General features: G+C 45.1%; 1 protein-coding gene across 9 annotated transcripts in view; it reads left to right on the top strand.

Annotated features, from left to right (window-relative positions):
* The first annotated feature begins 557 nt into the window (after positions 1-557).
* Positions 558-16124, top strand: part of CEP170B (centrosomal protein 170B) — a 54663-nt gene continuing 39096 nt past the window's right edge. For 5 of the 9 annotated variants that reach the window (XM_054161766.1, XM_054161765.1, XM_054161763.1 and 2 more), the window contains exons 1-3: positions 559-848; positions 1764-1899; positions 14164-14253. In XM_054161766.1, coding sequence (XP_054017741.1) covers positions 1795-1899; positions 14164-14253 — 195 coding nt within the window. In that variant the 5' untranslated portion in view covers positions 559-848; positions 1764-1794. Of the gene's footprint in view, positions 849-1763; positions 1900-14163; positions 14254-16124 lie in introns of all 9 variants that reach the window. The other 4 variants (XM_054161762.1, XM_054161761.1, XM_054161764.1 and 1 more) reach the window with 2 other exon arrangements.

Genomic DNA, 16124 nt, shown 5'->3' with positions numbered 1-16124 from the left:
CCGAAGCCGGAGCAAGGTTGGCTGCCCGGCCCAGCCCAGCCCAGCCCAACCGGGCCGCACACGGCCGCAGCAGAGGCGCCAGAGCGGACGCGGCCGAAGCCGGCGGCTGGAGCCGCCTCCTGACGTCGGGAACCTGCCGCACGCGGGGGCGGGGCGGGCGCCGGGAGCGGCCCGCGGGGCAGGCAGAGCCGGCTGGCGGGGCGCGGCGCCCGGCCTGCCACCGCGCGAGGGCCGCAGCAGGTAAGGGCGAGGGGCTGTGGGGGGAGCTGGGCGCCGGCTGGTCCGCCCCGCTGCGTGAGGAGGGGAGCTCCGCGCCGTACCTGGCCTGCTACGGCCCCTCGGCGGCTCCTGGCGGGGCTGCACGCCCTCCTCTCAGCAGCGAGCGCGGCCCGGACGGGGCCCTGGGGAGGGGGCCGGCCACGGTGGCTGCCCAGCAGCCCGGCTTGGGGCGGTGCGAGGCAGCCGCGGGGCTTGACCGGCGGCTCCCGGCTCCCCTCCCCGGGCGCTTTGTCGGGGAGGCAACGTTTGCTCGGCAGGCCCGGGCGCAGTGTGGCGGGGCCGCTCGCCTGTCGTGACACGGGCACGCAAGCCCGTGCCGCCAGCTCTCGGAGCGGCTTTGCGTGTCCGCAGCGGCGGAGCAGCGGGAACTGCGGTATCTCTTCGCCTTTCCCCAGGCCTGCTCTTTGCCAGGGAGGTCATTCATCCTGCCTGCGAGTGTCACCTGCACGTCCCCGCGGCCGCTGGGGCAGGGGGACCCGGCGATCAGGCCGGGGAGCGCAGTGCAGCCCAGATAAAATGGAGATCTTCTTTCCTCGCTGCATTTAGGAATGCAACTTCGATCCCGGGAGGTGGGTGAGGGGAAGGCGAGAGCTTGATGTGTGCCACTTTATTTTCCTTCAGGCAGGGGGAGGAAAATGCGATATTGTGGGAGAGGGAGGAGAGGCCGCAGGAATACTCTTCCCGCAGCCGGGCTGTGGCAGCCACAACAAACAGGTGTGGCCGGGAGAGTTCCCGATAAGTGCTGGTCGCCGGTGCTCCCTTGCATGTTACAGCTGCCTGCTTTTCTGCCTGTTGTGGGTGGAAGAAGGGTGGTGCACCCCAAAAGCCTCCGGTGGGAATTGAAGCCTGCATTTTCTGGCTTGGGGTAGCAGCGTCGTTTGGCTTTTGGTCCTGCTCACGCAGCGATGAAGGAAGGAAGGAAGGAATGATTTGTGGGCCCTCAACTTAGATCACTGTGGAAGTGGGATGAGCAATGGGGAGGCTGTTCTCCTCCCAGCACCGGTGTAACAGCTCCAGGGAGTGTACTGTGAAAGGTTGTGTGAGCCAGGTTATGTCATCTTACTGATGTGCTGGTGCAGATCATTGATGACGGGGAAGGCTCAAACTGTGATTTGTGCGCAGACCTGGTAATGAGGAAATGTTCTGGAAAGGAGATTTTTATATATTTTTTTTTACATTATTTTTTCTCCTCCACCATATTTCATCATTTCATTGATTGGACTCAGCTGCATGCTTCATTTTTCAAACAATCCTTTCTTCAGCTCTTTAGTGTTATTTTGCCATGGGAATATTTCCAGGGCTGCACATGGCACATGAGCAGCAGATCCTGGCACACGCTTCACAAGTGCTTGTTGCCACGAGACATTTCAGATGTGCAAGAAGCAGCATGGGTTCCATGGCACAGGGAAATTTGGGAGCTGCAGCCCTGGAATACTTACACACTTCATTAACAACTCACTGTGACATGATATTTTTGTGTTTAGGATGTATAAAGATTAAGTGCCAAGTGCCAAAATGAGCGTGACTTCGTGGTTCTTGGTGAGCAGCACTGGCATTCGCCACCGGCTCCCTCGGGAGATGATATTTGTTGGCAGAGATGACTGTGAACTGATGCTCCAGGTAATGTGTTGGTTTGTTTGTTGTTTTATTTTCTTCTTCTGAAGATGCAGTAGATGTGAATGAAATGCTGAGAATCTGTAGAGATGTTGCATGCTTTCTTCAAATGACATCTTTTAAAAGGAACTTCTGGTTTTATGTTGAGTCTGTGGTTCCCAGGAAGGTGTTGTATGTTTGTGAAAGTAGAAGTGATGTTTCTTTCAAATTGCCATGTCATCAGATGGATAGGATCTGATGCTGCTAGAAGCAGTAAGCCAAGACATGCCATTCTGTCCTGATCTGCAATTATGCTGCTGTTTTTTGTAGCTTTTAATATGTGCACTGTTTACTTGTATGTGTGATTTGAATGGGGGCAGGGTTTTTTGTTTGCCTGTTTTTCTCTTGAACTTTGATTATGTTGTCAGTGCTTGCATCTCTCATTTAGGCTTTCTTTATTAAGGAAATACTGATGCTTAGCAGAGAAACACTTACCTGTTTTGGCAGGATGAGTAAGGTGATGACCTCTTCTTAAAGTAATTGTGTTACTTAGGCAAACTTGGAGATTCTGTTAGTGCTTCCCATACCAGCATATGTCTCTGCTGGACCTAATCCAATGTGTTTGAAGTGTTGTCGGTGGTCTGATAGTTGACAAATGGAGCTGGAATCTTGCAAAGAGCTTTTGACAGGAGCAGTTTAGCTCAGAAATTTGTAGAAGCTCAGAATTAAATTGATGCTTCTGCTAGGCCCATGCCAGGAGTACCTAAGTGCAAAACCAACCAAACAAAAAGACAGCGTGATTGAACCTGCCTGTCCCCCTTTTGCAAAGGTGGAAAATACTCCTTTTGGTGTTAAAATTAGGAAGCTGCCTGCACACTGGGGATTCTTTCCTCAAAATTTCCACTGCTGACCTGGTCACAGGTATGTCCTAAATGCTTTGCTGATGATTTACCAAGCAGGCTGTGTTTGGAGTTACTGCAGAGGTTTTGTGTAATACGTTAGTAGGTCTTTTTAGGGGGCTACCAGTTCTTGTACAAGGTGTGCTTGGAAGGCAAAGTGTTGTCTAGCTGTGATAAAACGTTAGTGTCCACAAAAGGAGATCTTGCAGTGTTTCTACTGCTCTGCTGGCTGGCAGTGAATGGCAAGATTGTGCTGTAGTGGTAGAGTGAAGCATACTCTAATAGCAGATTGTTTGTTTGGGTTTTCCCATGAATCATTCTATCTTTCATTTCATGTTTGTACATGTCTGACTGGTGAGGCATGTGAAGGTGAGACATTAAAAAATGTCATGATACTTTCTATAAGTCTGCTTTTGGCTGCTCAGAAATTCGATTACTGCATTCTCTTCTGACTTGAAGGGAGAAAACATGCACAGTTGCCTTGATTTCCAAAGACAGCCTGAGTTTTAAACTGCCCATCTTAATACCTTTTGAAAGTAATTGTGATAGGTTTTTTCCCGTCAGTTTTTAGCACTTCAAGAGTCACATGTCTCAAATTGTGCACCCTGAAATTAAAGTACCCAGATATCAGTTATGCATTGCTTATTTCTCTGATTACTTACGGGGTTAACTGCACAGCATGGATTATGAACCATTCCATACCATGCAGAGTATTTCATGCTTCTTTGCAAGTCTGAGCTGGCTTGTCAGTCTTGAGTGTGGACGAGCAACCTTGTGATGTTTTTCATTTGCTATGCTCTTTTCTACAAGGTAAATGGGTTGTGATTCCTGGAGGAGCCAGCAGTACCCGTGCGAGTGAGGTGGTTGTATTTGGGGGCTTATAGGTGATGGTATTAAAGGAGGTTTTCATTATGTCATGAGATTGAAGGCTCTGGATTGTCTGTAAAAGCCAGCTCCTTCTGTTCCTAGGGTGATTTACATGTGGCCCTTTATAAATATAGTGGTTTGCTGTCTCCAGTAATAAAGCGTTTTTCTAGGATCACGTGTAAGGTCCTATTTTGAACAGCACAGCACATTGTTTTCCTAGTTGTTTGTTTATAAAGATGTTTTCCAGAGCTACCCTGGGCTCCGACTGAGGTGGTTGTACTAAGTCTCAGTGCAGAAGAGAGACTGTGAACTGAGACTTGATGCCGAGCAAAATTGTGCCTGAGCAGATGGAGGATGAAATCTAAAAATAGACCTTTTTTTCCTACTGTGGCTGTCCATGTCACAAAATTGTGCAGACTGGCACAATCATTTGTCTTGGGGAAAACTCATGAAACAGGGCAGTTAGCAGAGCAGATGGACAGAGCTCTTGTGACAGTGTTTGTGCTTTTACTATTTCTGTGATACTGACCCTGAAACTGCATATGCACTGCACAGTTATTTTGCTTACATATTCCAAGATTTTAATCCCTTAAAATGCACAACTGGGAGCAGACTGGCTTCTCTGGGGAATGGACTGGATGACCTGGTCAGTGGTTTTCATCTCTAAGACTGATACTGCTTAGTGATTTCATCATGATAAGGTTTATGCTTCCTTGTTGAGATCGTGTGTATTAGTGCAAACCCTTGTCCTGAAGACTTTGTCTTGCCTTTCTTATTTTACTGTTTTATGAGTGTTCTTGGAACATGTTGTCTCAAGGTATCAGATCCCTAAATGGCAAAAATGGCTTTGCCACCAGCCAAGCAAGCTTTAGTTTCACTGGTGTTTGCTTCATACAAGTACTAGATTTGCTTTCTGGTTAACAAAGAGATGAAGAAAACTAGAGCCTTTAAGTTTAAAATTAAGTAGGTTTGATAGTGGGGAAACATAATCTGCCTTGAAATCTTCTGTGCCTTCTAAGAGGATTGGAAATACTTTAAATGTTTTTGCAGCACTGTAAAGCTTCTAGTACAAGTAAATGCAAGATTTACATTGGGTTTGAATGTTAATGCATGGGTGAAAATGCTGTGTAACTTGCCATGCACAGTGTCATTGCACAGAGTCGGGGGCTCAGGTCAGCCTTTTTTCTGAAGAGTAGTGCTTGATTTAACAGTCTCACTGGCTCCCTTCAGGTAACAGCAGGAGTGTGAAAGTCTAGACATTCACTAACTGGCACTGGCATGTTTTTTCTGTGAAGCTTGGTGGTGGTAGGAAGTAATTATCTTTTTTTTTTTTTTTCTTTTAAATAAGATATTTGTTTTGGACAATCCTGAAAAAAGTAAATTTCCCCCCCTTGCAATGCAGTTGTTATTTTTATCAGCTTTGATCATTTGCTTAATGTTTGTCTCATTACTAAATACCTGTGACATAACTCAACATTTTCCCTTAACCATGAAAACTTTTCCTTCTGCCCCTAGAGAAAGCATATTTTGCATTTTTGCTAATTGTAAATATTTAACAGAAGGGAAAGCAGGGTCATGATTTCCCTTTTTTTGTTTGAGAGGAAATGTTTGCTAGGAATTTGGGAAAGCAAAATGTTTAACTAGTGCTTCCTTATTTCCCTCTCTTTAGAGACATGGTTTGGGCTTGCTATTGTCTTACACTGTGTGAGTGTGTACACGTGAGGGTGAGTTACAGCAGGAGTAGGTGCAGAAGACATGATGTGTTCTGGTTTATGCCTTTGTCCAGTTTCACACCTCCTATCAGAAGGTGCTGTTTGCAATTGATTATAACTCTGCTACACTTTGTAACTGTTTGGGATGAGAGTTTATTTTCCATACTTCTGTTTTAGGCAGTGTGTTTTGGATGGGATCAGCTCCCTTCTTTGGTCTTTGCTGTAAGCAGCTAAGAGAAAATGCCATTTCCTTCCTGAAAACTGTTAAAAAGTGTATTTAACCTGCTCTTTCAAGTTCTAGCATTGTAGAGCTGGGGCGGTGGGGAGGGGGCAGGAAAAGGAAATTAATGCTTTTCAAGAATGAATGCCTGGGCTGGAGGTGATTTTTGCCCCTATCAATTACCTAAATGAGTTTGACCAAGTTCCAAACCTTTGGAAAAAAGTTGGAGTTTGCATGTGGTCAGCAGGGACTTGTTTGACAGTTTTAAGTCCTATTTCATCTGGAAGCGAGGTTGTGAAGGAATGGACTGGAGGTTGGCCCAAGAGGATCTAGGCTCAGGGATGCGCAAGGCTAGGGGTTTAGATGTAAGAGCAACTGTGCTAGATTAGATCAAGGTTTGTCTAGCCTGGTATCCTGTTTCAGGTGGTGGTCAAAGCAGCTGTTGAGGAAACTGCAAGGTCAAGCTAAGAGTGTGATGATAACTTCCAGAGTATTTGCTAAACCTCTTGACTTGTATTTCAGGAAGCCAAAGGCCAGATCTTTGCATATAGTCATTGAATTTCTACTCAGAAAGGCTGCACTAGGATATTAAGATTTGGCTGAGCAGGGAGGCACAAGTAGTCTGTCATTTATGCAGAGTGAGAGGAGGAGCAGTGGGACTTGTAAAGGTGGAGAGTGGTGCAGATAAGGGCAGAAGCTGTTCAGTGTGGGGAACGTGAACATTACTGGACATGACTGGGGAGCAACATCTTCCTTAGGCCTGGGATGGGTACAGACTTGCTTTTATTCTGAGGCTCACAGATAGCTGTGAAAGCTGCTGGCCAAGCATCTGTCAATGGCCCATATGGGGCATTGCATGCTGCTTATGGTACCAGTTAGTCAGTCCAAGTGCTAGGGGCTTGTAAACTGAACACACAAGTTAGTTCTGCTGGTGAATCATATAGATGGGTGCTTGAGTAGGTACTTTCCCTCTCTTTGGCTTGCTTTGGTAAAAGGTAGGGAATTACAATGTTTTAGTCACTGAAGGGGCATCAAATGTGTATAACTGCTGAGCAGTTATGCCATACCAGTGGGAAGATTGCCTGTGTAATCCTACTTCTGCCCCTGCATACATAGGCATGGAAATGCCATCTGTTACTGTATTGCTACTGGGTAATTCTTCCCTGCAGGAGCTGTTCTGTGTTTGGTACACAGGGTGCATGGCACACACTACAAATTACACAGTGTGGTGGTGAACTCTGTCTATGTGACATCTGGTCAGATTGACCTGATGTATCCTTCCCTGGGCCATACTTGGTCATACAATGTTTCTCCTATGTAGTTTAGTAAGTATACACATAAACAAGTGTGAGTAGTTGTGGAGTGGTTTGTCTACAGTATTGTGCTGGGAGGAAGCAGATGGTGTGAACTTGGTATATTTTTTCCTGGTACTTCTGGGTGAATTCACTGTGATGTGGAAGTATCCCTCCATCACTCGGGTATTTTCTGCATTGGGAACTCCTGGTAGAAACCTGGGGAATCTCTGCTGCCTTTTGTGTCCCAATCTCTTCCCCTATGGAAGTGTGGGGCTGGGGTAGGAAGGTGTACTTGGGACAGGGTGGTGTCCCACTTAACACTGCTGCAGCTGCACAGAGGTTGTAAACCAGCACCTTGGTTAGTCCCTGGGCATTGGGAATTGCTGAGAGCAATTAGATGTCACAAGGGAGGTAGGTGTCTTACAGGTAGAAGGGGAGAATCTAGCCTTGGGAAAGCTCTGCTTTTGGACAGGCAGTGTTTGTAGGTGCCTGTACATTTGTGGGAGGAAGGATGCACATCCCGTATTTCCAGGCCTAGAGTTATTTTCTTGGCTTTTGCCTCTCCCATTATTTTCTGTTAATGTGCCAGTGATGGGAGGATTACACTGTCTGATGAAATATGGGTTGAGTAGGCTGGAGGCATGGCAGGATCCACACACTGAGAGGGGATTTCACTGCCAGAGGCAGAATAGGGAGAGGGGTGATGGTGGGACGCATTGTAAGCAGGTAGCTATTAGGGGTGAGAAGACTGCATGCACTTGGCAAGGTGCTGGAAGTCTGGCCTGCAGAGAGAAAGTTTGACTCTTTCTGGAGCAGGCAAGGTTAAAGGGGACCCCTTCCATGTCTGAGATCCTAATCCAGGCACTAGCATGTAGCTAGGCTGTCCTATAGAAATTCAGGCTTCTGTTCCATGGCTTCTGGGTGGCCATGTAAAATGAAGCCAGTGCATCTGTGGGCAGCACATTCTCTGCCTGTGGTCAGTATCTGACCCTGGGTCACTTGAACCAGTGCTTGACTTTGGCAAAGGGGAGCCAGAAAGCAAAAACCCACCTGCCCCAAAGTAATGGGTTAAGTTATTATGGGAACTATGCCAGCCTTCAAATCCTTTTGCCAGGCTGTGGGAATTACTGTTTCATTTTCCTGGGGGATTTCTCTCTTTTGTTCAGTACCTTATTTATTTGCATGAATACTCAGGCCCTGGTCCTGCCACAGATCTGCTAAGCCTATGATCTTGACTGCAGCAATGCTGAACGTAGGAGCCTCTGCAGTTCGGGAGCTGTAAAGTGAGTCTAGCCCCAGGATGAGGTGGCTATACTTACTGAAGAGACATTTGTCTGCTGAGGCAGAATAGTTTAGAAACTATGCTGGGTGCAATCAGGCTGCCTCATGTGGGGGTGTCACACATGAAACCAGACTGGGGAAGCATGGAGCATTCACTGGTACTGTGGAAAAGAGCTGTAGTAGCCAATATACACAACTCTATGAAATGCTTTGTGGGGCAAGAGGGAGACCAAATTTCTGCATCTGTCATGAAATGTTACCTGGGGTTTTACTTTTGAGGAGCAAAAATCATTTCAGGCCAAAATACATGGAACTTAATTTTTTAAAAATTTATTTTAATTTGGCTTTGCCTATTTCCCTTCTAAAGTGGAACAGTAGATGAGGTTTGTATTTCCTTACTGGGATGCTTGTGCAGAGCATAGTATTTGCAGAAATGTAACCTGTTCGCCATGGAAAATATTTGAGCAAATGTTTATTGCGTGCTGCCACCAGAATGCTGCAGTTATCTTGTGCCAGACGTGCACAACAGACTGCAGCGAGGAATAGGGAAACTGCTCTAGTTTGTTTATTTTATCTCCAATACCATGATGCCTTGCAGCACTGACAGGGCTTAGGTCCAAATCTCAACCCCAAGCAGTAGGTCTTTGCCCATGGTAATTCTCCTGGGGGAAAAAAGCATCATCTGTATCTATGTAGACAGCTGAGCTGCGTCTGCTCCCTGGCCCTGTGGGGAAACATGCAGTCTGGCTGTATTTCTCCTCCTGCCTTCCTAAGCAGGTCTTGTTTCCCTGTGGATTTTACTTGGCATCTCTGTAGCTTTTGCTTTCATCCCAAGTGCCCTGTTCCGTGTTTCACACCCTTCACCAAACACAAAGCTGTAGGGTATCTGCATCATCTGTAGCCAGCATGAGACTGTGCAGGCTTCTGAAGCTTCTTTTGCTGCTCCCATGCTAAGCAGGGACTTTTGCTAGTATGATGTGTGCAGTTTGGAGATTCACAAGTGAGCTGCTTGGTTGCATGTCTGATTGGAGACTCTTAATTTAAGATGCAGGTACTTTTATAGAACTGGCAGACCCGTAGGTACCATTTCTGTTTGATTTGGACTATCTGATTAATATGATTGTGGGAAAAAAAAAGAGCTATAAAGTAACCTCTGTCTTCATATTGCAGAATCACAGAATGGTAGGGGTTGGAAGGAACTTCTGGAGTTCAACCCCCCTGCCAAAGCAGGCTCACCTAGGGCAGGTCACACAGCAGTGTGTCCAGGTGGGTTTGGAAAGTCTCAAGAAAAGGAGGCTCCACAGCCTCCCTGGGCTGCCTGTTCCAGTTCTCCAGCACCCTCACAGCAAAGAAGTTTTTCCTCATGTTGTGATGGAACTCCTGTGTTCCAGTTTGTATCTGTTGCCCCTCATCCTATCATAGAGTACCAGTGAAAAGAGACTGGCCCTATCTTCTTGATGCTCACCCTTAAGGTATTTGTAAACATTGATCATATCCTGTCTCAGTCTTCTCTTCTCCATGCTAAACAGCCCCAGGTCTTTTAGCCTTTCCTTGTAAGACAAATGGCACGTGGGCATTTTGTCTGCTAGATATTTAAAATGTGATGTCTTGTAGATAGTATGATGGAGAAGCAGTATGGCCTTTTATTAGGAAGTGATTTTAATGTCTGGAAATGCAGTAACAAATCAGTGTCTATGTTTTGCCTTCAGAGAAGTGTAAATGTTGTTAATCAGAAAAGCACATGCTGGGTTTTACTCAGAGTTGCTTTCATTTGATAACAGGTCCGGTGCTAGGATGTGGTGAGAAGGCTGTGTCCCTTCTTCATTCCCAGCCTGTCGTGAGTGTAGCCTTTTTTCCTGCCTGCAGGTCACTAGTGCTTAGGGAGGACATCTGCTGCCTTTGCCCCTTCTCATTTTCATCTGAGGTGCTCTAGCTCTTGTTTTGCTGTTTGGGTCTAAGCAGAATCTCAGGGATCCTTGACGTACCTCAAGAGGGCTGCTCACCCTGTTGCCAGTGCTTTTCCAGTTAAACAGATAAACTGTGAGAGTGTACCATCTGGGTACAGGCACTTCAGGGTTTTTTAACACTTTGTGGAAATTCGTATCTCTCTTCTGCTTGACAGACGGATCAGTCTTCTGTTATAGAGGTTGTGACTGATCATAAGCAAGGTGCAGTATCTGCTGCAACTGTGCAATGAAGTTAGGAGTCCTCTTACATTTGTGATTTGAATTAGTAGTAGCTTTTCAATTTACAGATGGCTAAATCTTTTCCAGTGGTGTTGCAGACCATTGGGAGCTCTGCACCTATGGGCTGCTCTGTAATGTGTGTTGACTCAGGCTTCTTAAATCACTTTGTGTGATTTAGTGGGTCATGTATTAAAAACCACTGGTCTGCTAGGCTGAAGTGACGTCTGCAGGACTGTTCTCAGGCTCTCAGCTGTTACCAGTCTGAAACTGGCTGGTCTTCTCTTTGGAAGTGGGGTTGAGTCAGTCTGCTCCTCTGAGAACAAAAGCACGATCAGCTGCTGGGTTGCTGCTGTCACTGCATGCAAGAACAGTTTATGTGAAATGTGGCTGATGTTGAAATAAGCCACACCTTGGCTCTCAAGTAAGAGTGACCTTTACAAGTCTGCATCAAAATAAATAAGGTGTGATTTCAGGTATTTTAGGTTGAGTTTCCTTGGAGATGAGCCCTTAGGAGCTCCTGCTGCCAGTTCCTGTAATGTTTGCTGGTTTATCATAAACAAATTTCCTCTCTCCTTCACAGAAGTGTGAAATTTCACGGAAGGGTGATCTGTGTAACAGTTTACCATGTTCTAAATATACTCTTTAAAGAGATAGTGGAGGTTGTATCAGGACTATGGGTCAATTTTTTTGTATCATATTGATTCGAGCTTAAACATAGCTGAAACTTCCTTGGAAGACAGAGACGTTTTGGCATAAATTGATTTTTTGGGTGACCTCTTCTGACTTTTATGTAGGGGAATATCATGCTGCTGGAATGCATCTCTCTCTGCTCCTCTGTGATGACCTTTGTCTGGTTTGGGACCCTGGAGTGGCTGTAGTCAGCTGTTGTAAAATATGGCAGCTCAAAGACTGTGCTTGGTTACACCAGGGTCAGATGCAGGGCAAATTGAATTTTTTTTTTTGGAGACAGCTGGTTCCCAGAAATAAACCCTTTTTAAAGTGACTTGTGACTAGGTACCAAATAAAATCTACCCTAATTTTTTGTCTAGATCAGCTTTTTTGGGATGGAAGCCTTTCTGCCCTTGGAAGAAGTCTAGAGGGATTGTTCTGCTTTTAAATCCTGTTAATCTTTAAATGAGTGTCTGTGACATGCTGTAAAAAGCTAAAGCAAACACTGCTGCCCTGGTTAATCAACATTCTCTCACATCCTGTTGGGAATAGTGTTGTCCACAGCTTTGGGCAGCAGAGGGAGTGGGGAAGACCTTGTTACCTCTGCTGTGCAGGCAACATCCTTGTGTCTAGCAGGATGAAATATAGTTATATAAATGTCCATGGTGGGTAAAGGGGTTTCTTATCCCATGATTGTGGCGATGGACCCTGGGCATGCAGGGCAGTGTAAGGAGACCACCTCATATATACTTGGAGAGTGAAGAACAGTGTGGCAGGTCAGGTACCACCTAACTCCAGCTCTATGAGGAAAAGCATAGGGTTGTTTAGCCTGCAGAAGAGGAGGCTCAGGGGAGACCTTATTGCGATCTACAAACACCTGAAGGGTGGTTGTAGCCAAGTGGGGATTGGTCTCTTCTCCCAGGCAACCAGCAACAGAACAAGAGTCTCACGCTGTGCAGAGGGAAGTTTAGAATTGATCTTAGAAAAAAATTCTTCACAGAAAGAGTGATTGCCCATTGGAATGGGCTGCCCAGGGAGGTGGTGGAGTCAGCTTCCCTGGAGGTGTTTAGGAAAAGACTGGATGGGGCATTTAGTGCCATGTTTTAGTTGATTTGATAGGGTTGTGTGATTGGTTGGACTTGATGATCTTGAGATCTCTTCCAACCTGGTTGATTCTGTGATTCTGTAAATTGTCAGCTGCTTTGAAGTGGATGGAGACATTCCTGACCTCAGGGCTATGTGCTGAGGTGCAGGTCCTGGGTAGCATCCGTCAACCATCCTTACCTTATGCTGCACATGCCTTCAACAGCTACTTGGGTGATTGCAAATTGGACTGAGGGGCTGAATCTGTAACAGAGAAGCAGCAACTTCACACTGCAAATGCTTAAGACCTGCCCTACATTGAGGTCAGGGTCAGATACCAAGTGTTGGGGACTGCATGGGGGTGAGAGGTTTGTGTGCTCCTCCTGGCAGGGTGTTGCTGTGCATTGCTTCCCATGTTTAGGGCTTGACCTAGCAGGCAATGCAAGTGGGGTGTCCTCGACTGTGTTGTCTCTGCTTGTCCCATTGGCTGTTTGTTTCTTTGGGGAGTAATTGCTGTCTGAGCAGCACTGGTTGAGCAGCAAGGCATCGAGTGCTGCATCATTTTTCATCTGCAACTCATATGAGTTGACACCTTGTAAATTAAGCAGTGTATAGATTACTGTATTAGTGGGCAGCTGGAGTCTTGGGGTTACTTGCTGTTCCTGTTGCCTCTGCTTGTGGTGGCATCTTGTAAATGCTGTGAGGGACCTCACAAGGTGGAAGGGCAGTCTTCTGGTCAATTATGTGCTTATTTCATGCTGGTACTTCAGGGTTATTCTGAAGGACAGTTCTCCTGGGCTGACATAGGCTCTGAAGGGGAGGAGGTGCCATTTATCACCTTTTTTGGTATTACCAATGTACTCGAGATTGGCAGGGGCAGAAGAAACTCCTGCAAATGGCAACAGTTTGGTAAAATCCTTTTGTGTTTTCACCAAGGAGTTTTCCTGAAACAATATTTGCCTCTGCATGCTCACAAGGAAGTAGATAATGGCTTGCTGAGAGCAATGTTGTGGAAACCAACGTGTTTATACTTGGGAAAAGGGAAGGACTTTTCACCAAGAACCTGTTGGTTGATGTCCAGGAAGAGGAGGAGTCTGGCTCGCCTTGGTGCGCTGGTGTCACACCCTATCCTCCACAGCCTGAGATACCAGGGAGGTCTTATTGTTGTGTCCATGTGTTGATAGAGTGACTGGTCCCAGTAACCCAGTGAGGTCAACTGCAGCAAGAATTCAAGTTATGAGAGGCAGTAGGTCTAAATACAGTGTCTGGTATCTTTATAGCTGTAATGCCATATTTGAACATTGAGAGATTTTATTCTAACACTTCTTCCTCAGAAATCTGACAGTGTTCCTGCTGAAGCATTATACTCTCTTTTGAAGATAAAGTGTACTTGATACTTGTGTGCAATGGCAAAGCCAGTGGCACCAAATCAATGTCTGGTTCAGTGTTCTCCAACCAAGCTTTAAATTTGGATTTTCTTACCGTTGCTTACTTTCTCATCTCAAGTTTGTTAACCTCTTTCCTGTGTGGAAAACATCCTAGAATTTAAATCAACTCCAAGGCATAATCCTGGGAACAGTATACATTATTGTGAATAAGTTTGGATTGTAACTTAAGAAAGTGATGATTTTCTCTTTGAAAAATAGGAAGAAATCCTCCCAAATAGGAGTGTCCCTAGTGATGAAGCCGCTGGCTTCAGCTGGTGAAAAATGGAGCCCTTCTATTTCACCCTGGATGAAATCCTGCCCCTAGGCTTTTGGTTTGACTGGTTTTGTTTTCAACGTGTATTGATATACTTTATTGAAATTATGGCATAGTCTTGACAGCCTTCAGTGATATTTATTTTTAATTTTTTCCCCTCTGTAAATCGTATATTGTCTTCAGTGAACTGTTTGAAGAGTGATGGAAGCATTTACTGTTTATCCTTTATTTATTGTAGTAAATAATATTTAATCCTTCCTACTTTCCCCCTCTCTCCTCCTTCCCTATGTCAAGTTAGTTTAATGCCTAAATGTTGCTTTGGCTCACAGTGTCTCTCATGCCTGACTGGTCTCACATTCATTGTGCTTTCATTGCCAGTCCCGCAGTGTCGATAAGCAGCATGCTGTAATCAACTATGACAAGGAGAAAGATGAGCACTGGGTGAAGGATCTTGGGAGCTTAAATGGCGTAAGTAGCAAACCTCATGGCTGATGAAGGTGAACATGCGGCGTGCTGAGTCTGCAAGTGCTTGTGTGCTTACTTAATTCTGCTGTTAGACCTTTTTGGGTCACTGGAAGTGTTGGCATGAGTTAAGCTAAACATACATAATTATTTGCAAGGCCTGAAATACGGAGGTCATGTAGCATCTTGACTTAGAAGAAAGCTTTGGCGAATATTGCTTTTCTTTTTTCCCTCTGGTGCCCTTGCAGAATGCCTTGGAGCTCACAAAATCATAGAGCCTCTTGCGAAAGAGGAGGAAATAAATTCAGTCTCATTTTAGGAAGGTTAACATTAAAGTGGTGAAGATTCTGGAGCAGCTGTTCAGTATGAGCAGGATGACCTTTTGGCAATGAAGTCGTCGGTGCATGGAGTGATTTACGAGACGATGAGATGTGCAGTTTCTTGGTGAAGAAACTCTTTAAAACCACTGCCCCTTTTTTTTTTAATAATAAAAATTGTTTTTTGCCCACCCTGAGCCTGGCTTGTGTGAAGACCATGTGGTAATATGAGCCTAGAAGAGGGAGCTGAGCCTGCCTGAATTTTAACCCTTGCTCTGGTCCTGATTCATGGGGTGGTGTTAGGCCGCTTGGTGAGGACTTTTATCTGCCCACCTTAATTCTGTGATTTTTAAATACACTGTCATATTTAAAACAGTTCTAATGCCATGGCATGTTTCTTTTTTGGCTGTTTCATCATACCAGCAAAGCTGTTCCTCTGCTGGAGCAGGTCTAAGCTAGACTCACATCAGTCATTGTTTTGGGTTTAGAAACAGAAGCCCTCCACCATCATAACCACAAAGCCACAAGATGAACCCAGAAACTTGAACAAAAACAGTAACTAAAGCAGACTTAAACTGTTCTGCCTCTTCTGACATCTGAAAACATCAAGAATGAGTGCTAATCCTTCTCAGCCTAATTGCTGAAGGCGAAGAGCCCTACTAAAATCGGAGTATTTCCAGTGACTGGTCTGGCCTTTGGCTGGATCTCTGGTTCAAAACTTAGTGGCAAAATAGCAGCTGAAAATTCTGCTTGCAAGAGAGGGAAGGCTCGTACCATTAATTCTCTTTTATCTTTATGTGCTAAAGCCTGTGAATTTACAACATCTTAATAATAAATGTGTGCTCAGAGGGACACTTTTGAGGACCTTGATTTAATTCCATTTTTAGAATGTGCTTTTATTTTACATTTATTCTATGGCTTGTCAACAATGCATTACATGACTCTTCTGGGTAATCTGGTTCATATAATTGTCAACATGTTTTTTATTATTTTTGTTACAATGCTTATCAGATTCTGCAGTTTTTGTTCTGGGTTTTTTGGTTTTGCAGGCAGCAATTAGCAGTTTACTTGGGTTATTTCATCTGAAGTAACTGCATATGAGTAGATAATGACATAAAAATTTTCTTGCAAACTTCTGTTCTGCAGAAAATTCAGCAAATAATGATTTGTGTTCCAAATCGGACTGTTGTGGGATTTTTAAATATTAAAATATTTCATGCAAATAGACATTCCATGCCTTTTAACCAGCTTCACTGCTTTTTTTCTGAAATTACAGGCCTGTTCCCCATTAAATTGCTAGGAAGCTGGGGACTGTTGTCTGCTGAAGTTCTAGTTTCCTGCTCTAGTATTTATTTTTCTCCTGTGGTTAATACTTTGTCTTATCATGTATGTTTGGCTTGGCTGAGGTGAGAAGGCAGAAGGAAAAGACTGCCTCAGTGGTGACAGCATGTAAATTAATTCTTTGTCTCATCAGAGTGCAACTGCATTTATATTGAGGCTACAAAGACCCAGCAGTGGGTTTCTGGTCCATGAGGCTGAGTGAATCCCACCTTATGAGGC

Source organism: Dryobates pubescens, chromosome 5 (assembly GCF_014839835.1).
Source record: "Dryobates pubescens isolate bDryPub1 chromosome 5, bDryPub1.pri, whole genome shotgun sequence".
Taxonomy (NCBI): Eukaryota; Metazoa; Chordata; class Aves; order Piciformes; family Picidae; genus Dryobates; species Dryobates pubescens.
The sequence above is the reverse complement of the archived record's forward strand: the minus strand, read 5'-3'. Positions and strand labels throughout refer to the sequence as shown.